Source organism: Heliangelus exortis, chromosome 2, assembly GCF_036169615.1.
Source record: "Heliangelus exortis chromosome 2, bHelExo1.hap1, whole genome shotgun sequence".
Taxonomy (NCBI): Eukaryota; Metazoa; Chordata; class Aves; order Apodiformes; family Trochilidae; genus Heliangelus; species Heliangelus exortis.
The window spans coordinates 151,160,851-151,181,397 of record NC_092423.1 but is presented as its reverse complement, the minus strand read 5'-3'; the positions used below and the strand labels follow the sequence as shown (position 1 = coordinate 151,181,397).

Below are 20,547 nucleotides of genomic sequence, written 5' to 3'. Positions count from 1 at the left end.
GGGGAGACTGAGGTTGGAGATGGGGGAGAAATTGTTTGGGGTGAGGGTGCTGAGCCCCTGGGTGCCCAGGTTGCCCCCAGAAGCTGTGGCTGCCCCATCCCTGGCAGTGTTGAAGGTTGGATGGGGCTTGGAGCCCCCTGGGTTGGGGGAGGGGTCCCTGACCATTCATGGGGTTGGGACTCGATGAGCTTTAAGGGCCTTTCCAACCCAAACCATTCTGTGATTCATTTAATCTGTATTTGCCTCAGAGGCTGCAGGGTAGAATACCAATTGTCCTGTGTGCTGGCATGGGGAGTGACTGAGGCAAGGCTGGGAGGAGCACTCTGCATTGCCAAAATCTTTGCTCTGCCCAAAATAGAACTCACTGCTTGTCTGGTAAAAATAACCCCGTGGGGCAGAGGGAGGGAGGGAGGGATCCTGAGCTGGAACACGGTGCTGCAGCAGGAGAGCTGGGGGTGAGGGAGGGGTGGGTGAAGCTCAGGTCCTGTCGTGTCCATGAGCAAAAGAGGGGTTCAGAATGCTGAGCCCCAGGGTGCCCCCAGAAGCTGTGGCTGCCCCATCCCTGGAGGTGTTGAAGGTTGGATGGGGCTTGGAGCCCCCTGGGCTGGGGGAGGGGTCCCTGACCATGGCAGGGGGGGCACTGGGGGGGGGGGATTTGAGGTCCCTTCCCACCCAGAATTCTCCACAGTTCAGTCTCTCCATGGACCAGCAGCCTTCGTGCAGTCTTGGCCAGATGTCCATCTCCATAGTGCCCCAAATTGGTGTTTATTTTTTCCCTTTGTGCAAAGTAGGGTTTGGTGGTGGGACTCCCCTGGTCCCAGGTCTGGTTGGTGTCAGTGCCCCTCTGCCTGGCAGGGGAAGGTGGTTGTGGTGTCAGGGGTTCTGGCTGCAGCCCCAGCAAAGCCCCTGTGTGGGGTGCAGTGTTTGATTGCAGCATCCCCAACCAAGAAATGATGTTCCTGAAAGTATTTTTTTGCCTGGTCTAACTTGGTGTGCTCCAGGGCTCCTCTGGAGTTGCTGAGTGTTGTTCTCTGGGAGGAGGAGGTTGGAATGGGGAATTTGTTTGTTTGTTTGTTTGTTTTCCTTGGGTTTTGTTTTCCAGTAGGGTTTTTTCAGGCTGGAAAGTCATGTAGTTACAATAGTGAAATTTCCACGGGTAGCATGGACTTCACTGTCTGAGGAAACATGATCTGAGGCAGGGCTCTGCCAACCTCTGTTTCAGCCTGGGTTGGGGTTGAGGGGTTAGGGGAGGGCCTCAGAAATTCCTGAGCCTCTCAGCTGCCATTGTGGTCAGCAGCCCACCCAGCCCCTCAGAGCTATTTTTGTGAATGCTGCCATGAGACAGGAGCTGCAGGACATGCTCTGAGCAGCAGAGCTCTTTCTGCTCCCCAGCAGCCACTGGGAGAGAAGGAGATTTGATCATTCCTCTCTGATCACCTCTGCTTCCCTGGAGAAGGCTTTGGCTGGGTAACAAACTCTTATTTTATAGTATTAAAAGAGGAACCCATGGGGTAGGGCTTTTGACATGGGGGTGCAGGGAGAGGACAAGGGAAATGGGTTAAAACTTGGAGAGAAAGGGGAGACTGAGGTTGGAGATGGGGGAGAAATTGTTTGGGGTGAGGGTGCTGAGCCCCTGGGTGCCCAGGTTGCCCCCAGAAGCTGTGGCTGCCCCATCCCTGGCAGTGTTGAAGGTTGGATGGGGCTTGGAGCCCCCTGGGCTGGGGGAGGGGGGGATTTGAGGTCCCTTCCAACTGGAGCTCTGCTTCAGCCTTCAGCAGGACCTCTCAGGGGGGGTCCTGTCCGCTCTTACTGAGCTCTGTGTTAGTTGTGTGTGGGGATGGAGTGGGGCCCATGCAGGTGGGATGGGGACACGTGGGGCAGACATTCCCCTGGTGACTGTACCTGGAATTGCATTGGGGTGAGGGGTGTTGAGGTGCTGGGGTGAGACCACAGATGTTGGCCAAGTGCTGGTGGGGCAGAACTGAGGATGTCCTGCAGCAGGATGGGGGGAGGACCTGAGCTTGAGTGGGCTTTGGGGATGGGTTTTGCATGGCTGGAGAGCTGATGGAGGGTGGGTGGGAGCTGGAGCAGTGCAGGGAGGGTGCTTGTGCCTGCTTGGTGCTTGGTGTCAGGCAGCAAGGTCCCCTCTTGGAAATCCTTGGCTGCATCCTTGCATCCTGGACCTTGGCCAACAGGTCCAGGGAAGGGGTTCTCCCCCTCTGCTCTGCCCTCCTAGGACCCCACCTGGAGTACTGAGTCCAGTTCTGGACCCTCTTTTACAAGAGAAATATGGATATGTGTCCAGAGAAGGGCCAGGAGGATGATCAGAGGGCTGTGGAGCAGCTCTCCTCTGGGGACAGACTGAGAGAGTTGGGGTTGTTCAGTCTGGAGAGGAGAAGGCTCCCAGGAGACCTCACTGTGTCCTTCCAGTGTCTGCAGGGGCTACAGGAAAGCTGGGGAGGGACTTTTTAGGATGTTGGGTTTTGATGGGACCAGGGGGAATGGACTCAAACTAGAGGAGGGGAGGTTTGGATGAGATATTAGGAAGAAGTTCTCCACCATGAGGGTGCTGAGACACCGGCCCAGGTTGCCCAGGGAGGTGCTGGAAACCCCATCCATCTCTGGAAGTTTTTAAGTCCAGGCTGGATGGGACTTGGAGCACCCTGGGCTGGTGGGAGGTGTCTCTGCCCATGGCAGCTTTAAGGTCCCTTCCAGCCCTGGTAGTTCTATGATTCTAAATTCCAAGTGGCATTTGGGATGAGGAGAGCAGGAGAGGGCAGGGATGGTGGTGTGGGCAGCACAGCGCTTCTCTCCCCTCTCCTTTTTCCTCATCAGCAGCTGCTCTCTATTTTCTCCCTCCTCTCCTTTGCTCTTTACTCCTCATTTCTTTCTGGTCCTTTTTGTTTTCCTCTCAGCTTCTTTACTATAGTAGGGCCAGCTCCAGAGCAGAGGGTGCCAGCCCTGTGCTGGACACCCGGGATCCATCCCCGGAGCCGCCTGCAGGCCCCGGCATGGCCGCCGCCCTCCCTCCTCAGGAGCCTCCGTCACCCGGCGAGCTGCCGAGCGGGGCGGGAAGGCCCCCCCGGGACCCCGCGGGTTCCCCCCTCTCCCAGGAGCCGCCAGAGCCGCCCGAGCAGGAGTGTCTGATCGACTCTCAGCCCATCCTCTTCAGTCAGAACCCCTTCGTGGTGGCCAACCGTGAGGGGAAGGCGGCGGGCAAGGCGCGCCTGGGGGGCCCTCCCCTGGGCTATGGCCGGGGGGGAGTGCTGAAGACCAACCCCTACTCCAAGGCAAGCACTGACCCCGCATGCCCCGTGTGCTGTGCCTCACGCACCGCAGCCCAACGCCGTGGCTACTAAACACCCCCCACGCATGCGCTGGAACCCCCTGGCCCCGGGCAGCACGAGGCCTGGGATGCTCCCACCCAACTTGAGGATGCTCCCATCCAACCCCAGGGCGCTCCCACCCATTGTGGGGATGCTCCCACCCAACTTGGGGATGCTCCCACCCAACCCCAGGGTGCTCCCACCCATTGTGGGGATGCTCCCACCCAACATGAGGATGCTCCCACCCAATGTGGGGATGCTCCCACCCAACCCCAGGGTGCTCCCACCCATTGTGGGGATGCTCCCACTCAAACCCAGGGTGCTCCTGCCCAACCTGGAGTCGCTATCACCCAACCCCAGGATGCTCCAACCCAACCCAGGGGTGCTCCCACCCAACCAGGAGCTGCTCCCACCCAGCCCAGGGGTGCTCTGCCTGTACCCAGAGCTGAGGGGCAGGGAGCTGCCTGACCACCATCAATATCCCTCAGTTCTGCCCAGTGTGTGTGGTGCTGAGCTCCTGGGAGGGGAGGCAGTGCTGTCAGCATTGGCATCACCTTGGTGTGGAGGTGTCTGGAAGTGGTGTTCTGAAAATGGGTGGATAGAGATGGGCTTCCCAGGGAAGGAGGACATGGAGCTGTTGGAGCCAGTGCAGAGGAGGCCCTGGAGCTGCTGGGAGGGCTGGAGCAGCTCTGCTCTGGAGCCAGGCTGAGAGAGTTGGGGGTGTTGAGGCTGGAGAAGAGAAGGATCCCATGGGGAGACCTTGGAGCAGCTTCCAGGGCCTGAAGGGGCTCCAGGAAAGCTGGGGAGGGACTTGGGACAAGGGCCTGGAGGGATGGGAGCCTCCCAGGGGGAAGGGTTTGCAGCTGGGAGAGGGGAGATGGAGAGGAGATCTTGGGCAGGGAGGGAGGGAGGGAGAAATTGTTTGGGGTGAGGGTGCTGAGCCCCTGGGTGCCCAGGTTGCCCCCAGAAGCTGTGGCTGCCCCATCCCTGGCAGTGTTGAAGGTTGGATGGGGCTTGGAGCCCCCTGGGCTGGGGGAGGGGTCCCTGACCATGGGACAATGTGATCTTTAAAGACCCTTCCAACCCAACCCAGCCTGGGATTGAGTTCCCCAGTGTCCCTGGGAGGCTTGGGGCAGTGCTGTCCCCATCTGCTGTGGCTGTGCCAGGAGCTGCCAGACTGGCAGAACCTTGGTGCTGTCCCACTGTGTGTCTGGGTCAGGACAAGCAGCTCACTCTAAACTTCTGAAATCCGGGAGGCAGTGTGGCTGCCCAGGAGCACACTGCTCCTTGGTGGGACACATTTCAGCCTGTCCAGGCTTTCTGATTCCATGGGAGAACTTTGCTTCCTGCTCTGGGTAATCTTTGTGTTTCATTTTCTCACTGTTGCAGGGGAAACCTGTGGCAGGACTGAACCCAGAGGTGTTGGGTTCCAGTGTGTGCCACTTTCCCCTTCTGCCATTCTCAGCCTGTCCAGAGGTCTGAGGAGCAACACAACTGCAAACAAACAGCCCCCCCCCCAGAAATAAATACCCCAAAAAGACCAACACCCAGCAGCAATTCTTGGTGGTGGTTCTTGCCTGGTTCCTTGGTGAGAATTTGCTTGTCCCAGACGTGTGGGCAAATGAACCTCAGAGCAAGGTGTGTGGCTGGGTCTGTAACCTCTCAGGGTACTGAACGTCAAAGGCTGTGGTGTGGAGGTTGGAGACATCCAGCTCTGGGGTTCAGGGAAGCAGCAGTCCCAAAGCACCCACCCTGTTTGCAGGCAGATATCCTGCCAGGTCAGCTGGGGGTGGGTGGTTGGGTGTCTGGGTGTCCCCTTTAGCTGGAGCTGACCCAATCCCAGGTGGCTGCCAAAGGGATCCGTTCCCTGTGTGCTGACACCAGAGCTGGGGTGGGGGGACATTGTTTGGAGAGGTGTGGAAGCCGAGGTGTTGATGCTCCCAGGTTCTCTGTCAGGACAGGGCTAAGAAGCATCAGATGGTTTCTGTGCTCCAATATCAACTCCAGACCACGTCTCCTGGCTTGCTCAGTAGAAATCCCATTGCCAAAGACTGAAGTCAGTCAGATGAACTTGATTCAGGAGGCCATGGGGATGGTATGAACACTTGTGGGACCCTGGGTTTGCTTTAACAGTTCTCTAAATCCCAAGTGACCTCTTCTTCATCTGTAAGCATCTGAAATAGTTTTTAAGTTGTGCTCCTTGGTCCTTATCAGGTGATTATTGGGACTGCTCTCTTGTAGCTGCTGGGGCTGGCTCAGCCTGGGTGTTGGTGGTGATGGGTTCCTCTGGAACTGTTTTCCCCACACTCTGGGCTGCTTCTGAAGATCTTACCAGTAGGCCAGCAGTAGTGGACATGGCTGGGGTTGAGTTTTGTTCCCTCTTCAGTTGGAAGTGGCTTTTTTGCTCAGTGTCTTTACAAGAGGGGGTTTACCAAGGCTGCACCCTGGTCTGCTGGGGGCTGAGATGATGATTTCTGGGGATGTCTTGATGAGGCAGAAGACTTTAACCTGATTGTTGGCCTTGGATGTGATCTCAGTTCCAATGTTTAATGTCATTCCCATGCTGGTTTGAGTGCTTTTTGCAAGTTTCTGCTGTGTGACAGCTGCTGTTGAGCCCAATGCTAACTCTGCTCTCTCTCTCTCCCTTGCCTCCTGGGCTCACTGTGAAGGAGAGGCATGGAAGATGCTCCTGTATGATAATTATCTAGCTTTGTCTTCTCTTTTTCAGGCTCCTGTGGGTGAGTCTGGGACAGGAAATTCCAAGCGTGAGACCCCCTATTCTCCTAATAATAATCAGGTGAGATTGCCCTGGGACAGGCAACATGGGGAGAGGCAGGACAAGGGGACACCAGGGCAAGGTGGCACCAGGACAGAAGGGCAGAGGAAGCTGAGTATGAGTGGAGACCTTACAGTGGCCTTCCAGGTCCTAAAGGGGCTCCAGGAAAGCTGGGGAGGGACTTGGGACAAGGGCCTGGAGGGATGGGAGCCTCCCAGGGGGAAGGGTTTGCAGCTGGGAGAGGGGAGATGGAGAGGAGATCTTGGGCAGGGAGGGAGGGAGAAATTGTTTGGGGTGAGGGTGCTGAGCCCCTGGGTGCCCAGGTTGCCCCCAGAAGCTGTGGCTGCCCCATCCCTGGCAGTGTTGAAGGTTGGATGGGGCTTGGAGCCCCCTGGGCTGGGGGAGGGGTCCCTGACCATGGCAGGGGGGGCACTGGGTGGGCTTTGAGGTCCCTTTCAATCCTACCACTCCATGATCCCATGATCTGGAGAACAAGTCCTGGGAGGAGAGGCTGAGGGAAGTGGGAATGTTCAGTTTGGAGAAGAGGAGGCTGAGAGGAGACCTCATTGCTCTCTCCCACTCCCTGCAAGGAGGTTGTAGGGAGGTGGGTGCTGGGCTCTGCTCTCCAGGGAGCAGGGACAGGAGCAGAGGACGTGGGCTGGAGGTGCCCCAGGGGAGGTTTAGAGCAGATCTGAGGAAGAATTTCTGTCCTGAGAGAGCAGTCAGGGGTTGGAAGGGGCTGCCCAGGGAGGTGGTGGAGGCACCATCCCTGGAGGGATTTCCAACCCGTGTGGATGGGGCACTCCAGGACATGCTCTGGGGGGGGATACAGATACTGAGAGATTTTATTGTGGGGACCTGGTGATCTCAGAGGGCTTTTCCAGCTGTGACAATGGTGCCAGCTGCCTGGTGGGTCTGTGTGTGCCAGGACCTTTCCCCAGGGCAGGCAAGGAGGAGCTTGGTGGGGGATACTGGTGGCTCTGGCAAGCTGCAGCCTCTGGTGCTGGGTGGCACGGTGCTTCCTTGGCCTCTCAGGTGGCAAACCCCCCCCTCTCTTCGTTTTTCTCTCCCCTTCTCTTCCCCTGATGACCCCTCCTGGCGTTGCCCCTCTCCAGCTGCCCCCAGCCCCTCGGCCCACGCACCTGGCGGGCAGGGAGACGCGATTTGTAAGTGTCCCTTGGGGTGTGCAGTGCTGCTCTGCTGCTTCCTGCTCTGCACTGCTCCCTGCTCAGCACCACGAGGTGCCACCTGCCACTGCTTCCCGAGGTGGCATCTGCCACTGCTTCCTGAGGTGGCATCTGCCAGTGCTTCCCAAGGTGGCATCTGCCAGTGCTTCCCAAGGTGGCACCTGCCAGTGCTTCCCCAGAGTGGCATCTGCCAGTGCTTCCCGAGGTGGCATTTGCTAATGCTTCCTGAGGTGACATCTGCCAATGCTTCCTGGCAGAGGTGGCATCTGCCAATGCTTCCCGAGGTGGCATCTGCCAGTGCTCCCTGGCAAAGGTGACATCTGCCAACACTTCACTGAGGTGACATCTGCCAATGCTTCCCCAGAGTGGCATCTGCCAATGCTTCCCCAGAGTGACATCTGCCAATGCTTCCCCAGAGTGGCATCTGCCAATGCTTCCCAAGCTGGCATGTACCAGTGCTTCCTGAGGTGACATCTGCCAGTGCTTCCTGGCAGAGGTGGCATCTGCCAGTGCTTCCCCAGAGTGACATCTGCCAGAGCTTCCCAAGGTGGCATCTGCCAATGCTTGAGGTGGCACCTGCCAATGCTTCCCAAGGTGACATCTGCCAGTGCTTCCCAAGGTGGCATCTGCCAATGCTTCCTGAGGTGACATCTGCCAGTGCTTCCTGGCAGAGGTGGCATCTGCCAGTGCTTCCCCAGAGTGGCACCTGCCAACACTTGCTGGCAGTGAAGCAATGGCATTGGTGGCTTTGCTCTGAAGCTCCACAGGGCAGGGGGGGATGTGCCCAAGGCCCAGGAGTGGCCGAGCTGGAGTGGGGATGGTTGTGGGGACAGGGGACACCCAGAGAGTTTGGGGTAGGAGCTGGGAGAGGCTCCTGGGAGTGGGCTCTGGACTGCTCCCCAGGTGAAGAAGAAGAAGGAGGTGGTCCAGGGGGGTTAAGTGGTGGCAGGTGGGTGCTTGTCCCAGAGGATTTGTGTTCCTGTTTGGGTGGAGCTGAGCAGACCCAAGGTTTCCTGCACAGGCTCTGAATTGACTCTGGAATTTCTTTTTCCCAGGCATCCATTGCCTTCACCACGGCGCAGGAGGAGAACAGATCAGTGAGTACCCCTGGGACCTCCCTGCCCTGTCCCTGCTGGGCTCTTCCCCAGCACCTGGAGCTTCCCTCTGCCTCCCCTGTGCTCCCTTCCCACCCTCCACCTCTCACCCTGGCTCTTCCTCTGTCTTCTTCTGTCCCACACTGGACCTCAAGTTTGTACAAATGCTCCAAGGCTTAAATATTTTAGATTTGGGAACGTGACATGAGGGTTTTGTGGCTTTTACTCCAGTTTTCCCTCTCAGTCCCTGCTGGCTCACTCAGCTCCTGCTCTCCTCACCATGAGATGTTTCTTTCACTCCCACCCCATGTCCATCCCTGATGGTCCAACCCAGAGCTCTCATCTCTGCTCTCATCTCTGCACTTTTGGTTGGAGCCCTTCCATGGCTCGCTTCCTTTTTCTCCTCAGCTTCTGTCTCCTTTTTCCTCCCCTTTTTTCCCCCTGCTACCTCTTCCTTTCAGGATGCTCATATTCTCCAAGCTTTGACTTTCTCCTGACACCTCTTTCTGCCCTTGGTGCTGGTGGAACCCAGCCTGACCTGAACCCCCTCTGCCTGTCCCAGATCCTTGCACCAGAGGCAGGGTTGGGTGGGTGGGTGCCTCAGGAGCAATCCTCACCGCCTGGGACCTGGGCTCCCCTCCCCTGCATGGCCGACACTTTGCTGCCCTAACTGCTCCTTTCTCTCCCCTCTTTCTCTCCCTCCACCCCTCCTTCCTCTGCCTGTCCCCCCGGGGTGTGGATGTCACCCCCAGACCAAGCCCGGTGTCATTCAGCCTCTCGCCCGCCTGCGACCCAGCGCTGCCCCCCAGAATCCAGAGGATGGGGACAGCCCCAACCCCTTCCAGCACCCCGAGCTCTGCAGCAGCACCCACACCTCTGTAAGTGCCCTGCACCTTCTTCTCCCTCACCTGGGCTCACCTGCCCCGGGTGGCTGTGGTGCCCACATCCCCTGGGGACAAAAGCTGAGCTCCCCTTCCCAGGGGGTTTGTGGTGTGAGGATCAGGTGCTGGGGGGGTCTTGGTGGGTGCCTCAGCCTGGAAGCCCTGGGTGAGAACCCCTTCCCTTCATGGGCAGGGGCAGGGACAAGGACAGGACATCCTGTTGGGTGTTCTGACATGGCCAAGCCTCTCCACCAGCCTCCTGTCTCCACTTCCCCACCACTGAGACTGTCAGAGGCTGAAACCCCCAGAGCAGTTCCTGCTTGAGATCCATAGACAGAATCACAGATTCATTAAGGTTGGAAAAGACCTCTAGGATCATCAAGTCCAAACATCAACCCAACACCACCATGACAACTAAACCATGTGTCCAGCTCTGGGGTCCCCAGCAGCAGAAGGACACGGAGCTGCTGGAGCCAGTGCAGAGGAGGCCCTGGAGCTGCTGGGAGGGCTGGAGCAGCTCTGCTCTGGAGCCAGGCTGAGAGAGTTGGGGGTGTTGAGGCTGGAGAAGAGAAGGATCCCATGGGGAGACCTTGGAGCAGCTTCCAGGTCCTGAAGGGGCTCCAGGAAAGCTGGGGAGGGACTTGGGACAAGGGCCTGGAGGGATGGGAGCCTCCCAGGGGGAAGGGTTTGCAGCTGGGAGAGGGGAGATGGAGAGGAGATCTTGGGCAGGGAGGGAGGGAGAAATTGTTTGGGGTGAGGGTGCTGAGCCCCTGGGTGCCCAGGTTGCCCCCAGAAGCTGTGGCTGCCCCATCCCTGGCAGTGTTGGAGGTTGGATGGGGCTTGGAGCCCCCTGGGCTGGGGGAGGGGTCCCTGACCACGGCAGGGGATTGGAACAAGATGATCTTTAACCAAACCCATTATGTGTCCCACATCCACGTGTTATTTTAACTCCTCCATGGACGGGGACTCCTCCACTTCCCTGGGCAGCCTGAGCCAGGGCCTGATCACTCTTTGAGTAAAAAAAATTGTTCTTATTATCCAGTTTAGATGTCCCCTGGCCAAACTTGAGTACATTTCCTCTCTTCCTATCTCTTGTTTCTTGGGAGAAGAGACCAACACCCACCCACCACAGGAGCTGTTGCATTCTCCTGAGTCACAAATCTTTCAGGATCTTTGTCTTGCAATCTCTTGCATCTTGGAGCAAGAGCCAACTCCATGTGCTGATAATCAGTTTATGGTTTGCAAAGTCATTGTTTTTGAAAGATTCATATTCCCTGGGCTGTGTGTTGATGGGAGAGAAAGCTTCAGGAATTTTGGCTTTAGTCATACAGGACAGACAGCTCATAAACCTACAAGGGAGCTCTTCCCTTTTTGTTGAAGCTTTTATGACACCAAACCAGAGACCTGATGTACACTCCAACAGCTACGTGTAAGCCATGGCACTGGCCAAGATTCACATCTTTTACAGCCCCTTCATGTGCTGTTCCTCAGCTTATGAATAAGGGAACATTATCAAACAGCACAATTTAACCTCAGTCCAGGACAAAGATCCACAAACACTTGAAACTCTGTGCAGCCAGAGGGACTGAAGGAACAAAGCAGCTGAATGAGGGGGATTTGGTTTCCAGTAGAATGGTGGTGGTGGTGTCACTGCCCCCCTGCCACCACTCATTTCTGGGGGGCTTGGAAGAGGTGTCCCCAACTCTTCTTCCTGCCTGGATGTGATAGGAGGGGCCACAGGGAAGATGGGTGAGGAAAAGCCAGGAGGAGCAGCAGGATGGTCCTCTTGGACCTTATCAGATGCTTCTGAGTGGGATTCTCTGAAGGGGAACTTAGAGATGAAAGACAGGAACTTGTCCAGCTTGCAGATCCCAGGCTGGGTTGGTTTAGGACACAGTGACCAAGAGCCTTGAAGTACATAGAAGCACACATGTTATAAAGAGACGTACAAAAACTTCTGCAAAACCCAAAGGAGACTGCCCAGTCCCTTGCCATGAAGAAGGCCTCTTGACTCAGAACTGCCAGGTGGAGCCAGGGCTTATCTTGAATTTTCCAATAAACTGTGTGGCTTGGTCAGTCCTAAGCTGGGTCGGAGTCAGGAGTCCTGCTCCAGCCCCAGGTGCCTCCTGGTTCAAGTGGGCACATGCTGGTTGAATTGGGTGGGAATCCTTAAGGACCATGACAGCAATGTGGCCCCTTGGCCAAGAGATCTGTCACAAAGTTCTGGTCATCCTATCATGTCATGGAACCCTGGAATGGCTGAGGTTGGAAGGGAGCTTGGAGATCCTCTCCCCCAAGCTCCTCACCATGCCCAGGGACACCTCTCATCCAGCCCAGGTTGCTCCAAGCCTCCTCCAACCTGGGCTTGAACCCCTCCAGGGAGGGGGCAGCCACAGCTTCTCTGGGCAATCTGTTCCAGAGTCTCAGCACCCTCCTGCTGAAGAACTTCTTCCTAAGCTCCAGGCTCAGCCTCTTCTCCTTCAGTTGGAAACCATCTCCCCGTGTCCTGTCACTGGACACTCTGATGAAAAGTCCCTCTGCAGCCTTCCTGGAGGTTCCCTTCAGGGACTGGGGGGCAGAGAGGATCTGCAGCACCACAAGGATCATTCTTCCACCATCCAACAACAGAAATGGGCCCGTGCTGTGTCTGCTGCAGGCTGTGGCAGGTTGCCCTGCTCACCTTCCTGCCCCTCACCCATTCCAGTCTTGTACAACCTTGGTCTGGTGGGAGCTGTGCCCATGCAGGGGGGTTGGAGCTCGAGTATTTAGGGTCCCTTCCAACCCAACCATTCTCTGATTCAGGCCATGAGTTCTGCTGTGTTTCCCCCAAATTGTTTTGTGGGTTTCTTTTTTTTTTTTTTCTTTTGGTAACGTCTGTGTTTTTCTGTACCTCCTGTCTCTGTCCCTGCAGCAGAAGCCACCTTCCCCACCCTCTCCTGATGAGATCCCCATCAATGTCAAGCAGGCATACAAGACCTTTGCAGCAGTGCCCTTGTCACACCCTCTGCTCGAGGCCCAGGTGAGTGGTGCTCTCTGGGGGGATGCTCCCCAAAGTCTGGCACCCAGAGGAGATGCAGCACTGCAGGAGTCTGGGAAGAGGAAGGAGGTGATGGTTTGTTTCCTCCAGAGCAAGCTGGGGTGAAGGATGGGTGTCTGGGGGTCCCCTTGGAAGCTGGAGTCCACTCATGTTGTGAATGGTCACCCTGCAGAGTCCTCTCCTCAGAAAAGGACCTGGGGGTACTGCCTGACAGCTGAGTGGACACAAGCCAGCATGTGCCCAGGTGGCCAAGGTGGCCACCAGCATCCTGGCTGGTGTCAGCACTGGGGTGGCCAGCAGGAGCAGGGCAGGGATTGTCCCCCCACACCTCGAGTGCTGGGGTCAGTTTTGGGTGAGAAAAGGGCCCTGGAGGGGCTGGGGGTGTCCAGAGAAGGGAATGGAGGTGGGGAAGGGCCTGGAGCAGAAGGAGGAGGGTCTGGAGAAGTTGTGAGGAGCAGCTGAGGGCCCTGGGGGTGTTGATCCTGGAGCAGAGGAGGCTGAGGGGAGACCTTCTGGCTCTCTGCAACCCCCTGAGAGGAGGTTGGAGCCAGGGGGGGTCGGGCTCTGCTCCCAAGGAACAAGGGATGGGCCAAGAGGAACTTTTGGCACAACTCAAGTGGTGCCAGGGGAGGTTTAGGTTGGAGCTGGGGAAGAATTTCTCCCTGGAAAGGGTTGTCAGGGCCTGGCCCAGGCTGCCCAGGGCAGGGCTGGAGTCCCCATCATCCCTGGAGGGGTTTCAGAGCAACCCCTGGGGATGTGGGGATGAGGGACATGGGGGGGGGGGTGGCCATGGTGGTTTTGGGTTATGGTTGGGCTTGAGGATCTTAAAGTCTTTTCCAGACTTAATGATTTGATGATACCAAACCTGAATTTCATTGGATTTCATGTCGCTGTTGTAGAATTGTGCTGTTCTGATATCATGAAATTCTCTGAACTTCCAGAGTCCAGGGCCAAACTAAACCAGTTCTGAGGAATTTTTTATTACATTTTGATCTTTAATTTGAATTATTCCTTTTCCCCTCAATGTATTTGAATGGTGAAACCGTTCAGACTGGATGAGGACTCTTGAGGTCATCTGCTTCAGTCCTTCATGCCAAACAGGGCACCACTGAAGTTTTTTGAAGTTGCCCAGGCTCTTGATTCCTGAATTTCCAAAACTGGAGGTTGTGAGGTCACTGGGAGCATTCTCTTCCCCTGTATGACCATCTGTGCTGGGAAGAGTTTTTTCTATCTGCTTGATCAGATTTTCTCTTACCACAGCTTGTGTCTGTTGCCTCTTCTGGTGGCCATACACCTCCTAGAAGTCTGACCTTGTGCTCAGTCATCCCCCCCTAGGAAGCTGAAGGCAGGATTTAGAATCCCAAATGGGTTTGGGTTTGGAGGAACCATAAAGCTCCTCTGATTCCAACCCCTTGCCATGATCGGGGACCCCTCCCCCAGCCCAGGGGGCTCCAAGCCCCATCCAACCTTCAGCACTGCCAGGGATGGGGCAGCCACAGCTTCTGGGGGCAACCTGCTGAGTGTCTCATTGTGTTATCCTAGGATTTGCCTGGTCAGACCAACACAGAGAATCCCAGAAGTGCCCCGGAGGTGAGTTGTGGGGGCTGGAGGGGGATGTGGGATGGGGACTCACTGAGGATTTGGGCTTTTGGGGTTGTGGCTGTGGAGCCAGGATCACAGGGTGGGCTTGAGGGGGTGTGTGGGGCACATGGGGCAGGGTGGGGGGATTGGGGGTGGGTTTGGTTTGGGTGCTTGTTGGGCAGCACCCCTGTGGCTCTCTCAGGTGGGCAGGCTCAGCCCTGGGGGGCTGCACAGCCCGGAGCAGAGGTCGTTCCGTGAGAGGCAGAAGTACTTTGAGATGGAAGGGAAGCAGCAACAGCTGGAGAAGCCTCCCAAGCGGGTGTCCTTGGTAGGAGAGGATGACCTGAAGAAGATGAAAGAAGAGGAAGGTACGTTGGAATCTGTGGAAGGGAATTTGGGGGTTTAAGGGAATCCTTTCTCACCGGGAGAGCGAGCGCCCCAGAAATCCAGCACCCCCAAACCCAGGGGGCTTCATCCTTGGTTGTGGGTAAGGGGCTCAGCAAGTGAAATTGAAGTTTAGTGGCTGCTTCACTGCTGCTCCATGGACTGGTGGAAGCTCTGCAGCATCAGGGCTTCCTGGACTACTGAAACCCTTCAGTAAAATATTGAGAAGCTAATAAAAATGAGGATATTTCTTCATAAGCTGCCCAGCACGGTGGGGGTGCCCAGGAAAACCCTTCCCTAGGGTCTGAGAGCAGAGTTTGTGTTACTCAATAAGCTGCTCTGGTTTTGCAACAGGAGGGGAGATCACTGCTGGAGTTTTTGGTGTCATTTCCTCCTGCTTGAGACTTGTTTAAAAAGGTGACAAGGAATGATATTAAGTGGAAAAGAGTTTCTCCTGACATCCCTTCCACTTCCATAGGAAAACAGAGCTCCAAGTGGACTCCTGGGTTGGGGGGCTGTGTTTGTTGCTTGCCCAGAAAACAGAATTTCTGTTTGTAACAGAATTTCTTTTGTAAATTGTTGGGGTTTTGTTTGGTTTTCTTTACAGTTTATAAATACCTAATCTGCTCTTGCCCTCCTGTGTTCCCATTCAGAGCCTGGGAATTAGTCCAGAGCATTAGAAACCTTCTCATTTTCACTTAATAGTTCAGGAACAGGAATATATTTTAAGAAAGCTCATAAAAGAGAAAGAAGGAAGGTAAGAAAAAGAAGCTGCAGCTTCTCATTCCGGGCTTCCCATGGCAGGAGGTTGGAACTGGATGTTCCTTATGGTCCCTCCCACCCTAGACCAGTCTGGGATTCTGTGAGATGATTCTATAGTGTGTCCAGGAATGGAATTTTAGTGAATTAGGAAGGAGGGACTGAGGTAATGGTGTAGAGTTTGTTACACCTGAAGCATGAGTGGAGCAGAGGAGAAACAAAAGCATCCATGGAGAGGGCACAAACCTGTAGGGATGGTGAGTGCAGGGGCCTGCCCGGAGGTTTCATCCTGGGGTGTTGGGAAGTGCTTTGAGGTGTGAGTGAGTCTCTCTTCTCCTGGCAGCTCGGAAGCTGCAGCAGAAACGTGCCCTGCTCTTGGAGGAAGAAGCAGAAGAGGAGGAGATGGTGAGACAGGGCCCTGAGGTGCAGTCGAGTGTCATCATCGAAGGAGTCGAGTACAAGGTGGAAAGACTGAATGGAAGGAGTCTCCATCCTCCAGCAGCTCGGTAAGACAAGAGCTTGGCTCAGTCCTGACCATCCGTGTCAGAGCCCTCCCAGGATCAGGAATTTCCAGGGGAAAGAGCTGGGCAGTGCTGCTTCTTCAGCACAGAAGCAGAAAGGTTTTTCCACCTCTTTCTTTTCAGAAGAAAATCCCCTCCAGCCGGGCACTTGGGGGTCTATAGAGATCACTGACTCAAGATAGGCCCTGATGCTGAACTTTGGTTTGGGGTTTTTAGGTTCTTGGTTCTCCTGGACTTGTCCTCCAGGTTGCCTTGATGTTGTTTTTCCAATTTTGAGGCACAGAACTGGGGGAAAAGAAATGGCTTCTAAGACTTGAGCTAAAAATAAGGTTGCACTGGAATGAAGCTGAAGCTGTCCTTACCAGCTCTCTTTTCAAAGTCTTTGGCACAGACATTCTTCACAAACACTTTTATTGTCACTCTTACAGAGGCTGAAAACTGGCAGTTGTTTATCCTGGCATTTGGAATCTCCATTTATTCTTTCTGTCCAACAATCTTTGTTGAGGAGCTTCTCACATAATGAATGCACTGAGACCTCCCACCTCCTGGGCTGACAGGACAGCAGCCAAATGCAAAGCAACTTCTGGGTGTGATGGGAAGACCCCACTTGTCCCTTTCCACTGAAATGTGGGAGCTAAAGGACCAGCAAGGCTGGATCCAGGAGATGACTCCCACCTGGTTATTACAGATGTGTGGACAAAGGCATCAGTGGAACAAACTGAATTTCTGTTCCTGGAGATATTTTTTTTGTCATGCTAGAACAGAAAACTGAAATTTAATCAAAATCATCTTGAACAATCAAAATGAGACTGGTGGGAGGTGTCCCTGCCCGTGCAGAGGGTTGGGGGGAGATGATCTTTAGGATCCTGTGGCACAGTCACTGTCTGACAGCAGCAAAGGAAAAAGCTGTAGCAGCCAGGCTGCCCATCACAAAATGGGTCTCTTCTCCCCAGTAACAAGCAAAAGGAGAAGAGGGAAAGCTCTCAAGTTGCTAGGGGAGGTTTAGATTGGAGATTAGAAGAAACTTCTTCACTGAAAGGATAATTAACCACTGGCCCAGGCTGCCCAGGGAGCTGGTTGAATCCCCATCACTGGAGGGGTTTCAGAGCCCTGGAGATGTGGTGCTGAGGGACATGGGTTAAGCTCTGGATTTGGTAGAGTTGGGTTATGGTTGGTAGGGTTGGGTTATGGTTGGTAGAGTTGGGTTATAGGGGGTAGGGTTGGGTTATGGATGGTAGAGTTGGGTTATGGGTGGTAGGGTTGGGTTATGGGTGGTAGAGTTGGGTTATGGGGGGTAGAGTTTTGGACTCTATGATCTTAAAGGTCTTTTCCAAGCAGAACAATTCTGTGCTCCTGTGCAAGTGGCAGCTGGGAAGAGGGAGGCTGGAACTGCAGGAACTTGTCAGCAAAGTTGATGCCTTACACTTGAGGAGTCTGTGGAGGGGTTAGTGGGTGGTCAACCTCCAAGTGAAGAAAAGTTCCGATGTCAGCATGAACATTTATGACATCAGCAAGGAAATGCTCACAGCAATGGAGAAGCAAAATTGTGAAGGGTTGTGTCTCCCAAATGAACTGGTTGGGGCTTTCTGGGGCTCAGATTGGTTCTGAACCTTTCCTGGGCATGCTGGCCAGTGGGTCTGGGAGCTGACCCGGTGCTTTTGCTCTAGGCCTTCTGAGGTGACTGAGAACAGCAGCTCACAGAGGAATTCACTGGAAGATGGAATCAAATCTGAACAAAGAACCAACTCCACGTCTGGGTGAGTGGCTCAGCAGGGTCTTTTGCCTGGAGGTGCCAGGTGGTGGAGGAGGTGGCTCCTCCTTTTTAGCTGAAGATAGAGTGTGAAAGGAAGGATTTTGTAGAGAAAGTGAAACTGTGAGCAGAACCAATTTTTTCAGAGAAACCTCCCCTTCCTGTCCTCCCATCTCCCAAGGGGATGTCCCGGGATGTGGCACTAAACAGTTGATGGGGGGGTGGGAGTGGGAGGGTGTCAGTCTTCTCCTTTTCTCTTGAAAACAAGATCAGGGCTGTGCTGGACCTCAGTCTTTCTCTCCCTGCCCAGGCTGAGCCCACTGTGTGCAGGGGACCAGGTGGCCCCGGTGAGAACAGCCAAGGCTGAGCGGCGGCACCAGGAGCGGCTGCGGATGCAGAGCCCTGAGCTTGTGAGTGCTCAGGAGAAGGAGCTGTCCCCAGCAGAACGTCGAGCTCTGGAGGCTGAGAAGAGAGCCATGTGGAGGGCAGCACGGTGAGACAGGAAAACCTTCACCCTCCTCTTGGCTGGGCTGCTTGAGGGAAAGGGGAACTCCCATGGTGGGTGCCATGGGGTTAACGACAGGGACTGAGCATCCTTCCTGAGGGAGATGTTAGGGGAGGTGATGGGACAAGGGGAACAGCCTCAAGTGGTGCCAGGGGAGGTTTAAGTTGGAGCTGGGGAAGAATTTCTCCCTGGAAAGAGTTGTCAGGCTGCCCAGGGCAGGGCTGGAGTCCCCATCATCCCTGGAGGGGTTTCAGACCCTGGGGATGTGGGGATGAGGTAGCACTGGACTTTGTAGAGTTAGATGATAGTTGGTAGTGTTGGGTTATGGTTGGAGTTGGTGATCTTCAAGGTCTTTTCCAACCAGAATGATCCTGTGCATCTGAGCACATGGTGCACAGCATCCACCACTTGTCTGGGCTCATCTGCTCCTGGGAGCTGCACGGGTGAGATGTCCCTTATGGCAACACAGCTTGCACAGTCCTGAAGACAGTGAGGTGTTCTAAAAGACAGGAGCACCTGGAAGTGGTGGTGAACGTGCTCCTTCCCTCTCAGCACACTGCTCCCCACCTCCTTGGTAAGGTGGGACACAGAGGGTACTCACTGAAGCTGCACTCTGACAGCTTCATAATGAAAAGAGGATTTCCCATGTCCAGTGTCACTGGACTGGAGAGCTTGGTGAAGGCAAGGAATCAGGCAGGCAAGGGAATCCTGACCCACCCAGGCTGTTCCATCAGCTCTGAAAGAATGGTTAAAAGTGGTTTTGGAAGGAAGAAAACTTCCTAGCTCAGAAGGCAGTCCAGGCATGTGCTGTGTCACACAATTCCTTTCCAAAATTCATTAAACTACTCCTATAAGGAATTTCTTCCCATCCTGTTCCTGCAGGAGGCACTCAGAGGACAGGCAGGGACAGTTTCTTTGGGGTTTTGAAGGAGAAAAGTGAGAGGAACACAGGGGGGATGGTGACACATCCTTGCCAGGCTGCTAGAGGAGACACCAGAGGGGCTGCTGTGACTTGTGGTGCCACTTGGCACTTCCAGGGTTTGGGCTTAGACACAGATGATAATGGTGCTGTCATCTTCTGGAGAGGCTCCAAGGATGAGGAAAGGAAGAGTGGAATCCTCAGTGAGAGCTGGAGAATGACCCGGAGGGTACAAACCCTCCCCTTGTTACTTGGTCATCCAGCAGATTCCTGAAGTGTTCCTGAAGTGCCTGTGCCATGAAGTTCAACATGGCCAAGGGCAAGGACCTGCACATGGTCCCCAGGAGCCATCAAACCCCCAGCAGTGTGAGCAGCAGGGCCAGGGAGGGGATTGTCCCCTCTGCTCTGGGGAGCCCCCCCTGGGGTAAAGCTGTGTCCAGCTCTGGGGTCCCCAGCAGCAGAAGGACACGGAGCTGCTGGAGCCAGTGCAGAGGAGGCCCTGGAGCTGCTGGGAGGGCTGGAGCAGCTCTGCTCTGGAGCCAGGCTGAGAGAGTTGGGGGTGTTGAGGCTGGAGAAGAGAAGGCTGCAATGGGGAGACCTTGGAGCAGCTTCCAGGTCCTGAAGGGGCTCCAGGAAAGCTGGGGAGGGACTTGGGACAAGGGCCTGGAGGGATGGGAGCCTCCCAGGGGGAAGGGTTTGCAGCTGGGAGAGGGGAGATGGAGAGGAGATCTTGGGCAGGGAGGGAGGGAGGGAGAAATGGTTTGGGGTGAGGGTGCTGAGCCCCTGGGTGCCCAGGTTGCCCCCAGAAGCTGTGGCTGCCCCATCCCTGGCAGTGTTGAAGGTTGGATGGGGCTTGGAGCCCCCTGGGCTGGGGGAGGGGTCCCTGACCATGGCAGGGGGGGCACTGGGGGGGATTTGAGGTCTCTTCCACCCCAGCCTAGTCTGGGACTCCAGATGTGTTCTTGTCCACATCTTGCTTTTCATTTGTGAGGCTCAGTGGTGCTGTTTTTAAGTTCTGCAGGTCAGGTCCTCAGCTCCACTTTGTGTCTGATGCCAAAATGTCCCATTTTGTTCAGTCCTTAGGAAGTGTCCAGGTGGTTCTTTGGGCAGGGCCAAGTCCCTGCTCATTTTGGTGGTGGCAGGAAGCAGTCAGCATGCTGTGCTCCTTTGTGCAGGACAAGGATCCCACCACATCCCTCTGCTCCTCCCTGGCTCCCTGTCCCATAGCTGCTGGAGCAGTCTCAGTGCTGGCTCCTGGGCTGAGGTCTGATTTCCAGAGGTTCCCAAGCTGTGCTCCAGGTGCTATGGGGAGCTGGGACAGCTCTGCCCAGGGACCTGCAGCCTCCCCAACCTCTGTTTTGTTCTGTATGTGCATGAGTTGATGACTTCCTTTCTAATCTGATACCTTCTGCTTCCTTCCAGTTCTCTGCCCTGTGTGCTCTCACTCCTGACCCCATCAGTTTGCATTTTCTTGAGCTTTCCTTTTTCTCCATGCCAGGACATGTGATGCACCCACCCCTCCCCAGCACACCCCCTGTGTCCTTTGGGGACAAACACCTGGGACCTCTGCTATGTTTCTGGGGGCTCAAACCACCAGAGGAGGAGGAGTGGGGTTAAAAAGGTGCAGCCACATCTTGAGGGGGCCAGGTGGCCAGCAGGGCTTCAGGTTGTGCCAGGGGAGGTTTAGGTTGGAGCTGGGGAAGAATTTCTCCCTGGAAAGGGTTGTCAGGGCCTGGCCCAGGCTGCCCAGGGCAGGGCTGGAGTCCCCATCATCCCTGGAGGGGTTTCAGACCCTGGGGATGTGGGGATGAGGGACATGGGGGGGGG

General features: G+C 55.5%; 1 protein-coding gene across 27 annotated transcripts in view; it reads left to right on the top strand.

Annotated features, from left to right (window-relative positions):
• Window positions 1-20,547, top strand: part of SCRIB (scribble planar cell polarity protein) — a 110,558-nt gene that overhangs the window by 78,355 nt on the left and 11,656 nt on the right. For 9 of the 27 annotated variants that reach the window (XM_071738608.1, XM_071738606.1, XM_071738604.1 and 6 more), the window contains 11 exons: window positions 2,916-3,290; window positions 6,055-6,123; window positions 7,218-7,268; window positions 8,345-8,386; window positions 9,136-9,261; window positions 12,176-12,283; window positions 13,844-13,891; window positions 14,085-14,250; window positions 15,369-15,531; window positions 17,214-17,303; window positions 17,607-17,789. In XM_071738608.1, the coding sequence (XP_071594709.1) occupies window positions 2,916-3,290; window positions 6,055-6,123; window positions 7,218-7,268; window positions 8,345-8,386; window positions 9,136-9,261; window positions 12,176-12,283; window positions 13,844-13,891; window positions 14,085-14,250; window positions 15,369-15,531; window positions 17,214-17,303; window positions 17,607-17,789 (1,421 nt within the window). The remainder of the gene's footprint in view (window positions 1-2,915; window positions 3,291-6,054; window positions 6,124-7,217; window positions 7,269-8,344; window positions 8,387-9,135; window positions 9,262-12,175; window positions 12,284-13,843; window positions 13,892-14,084; window positions 14,251-15,368; window positions 15,532-17,213; window positions 17,304-17,606; window positions 17,790-20,547) is intronic. The other 18 variants (XM_071738618.1, XM_071738623.1, XM_071738622.1 and 15 more) reach the window with 8 other exon arrangements.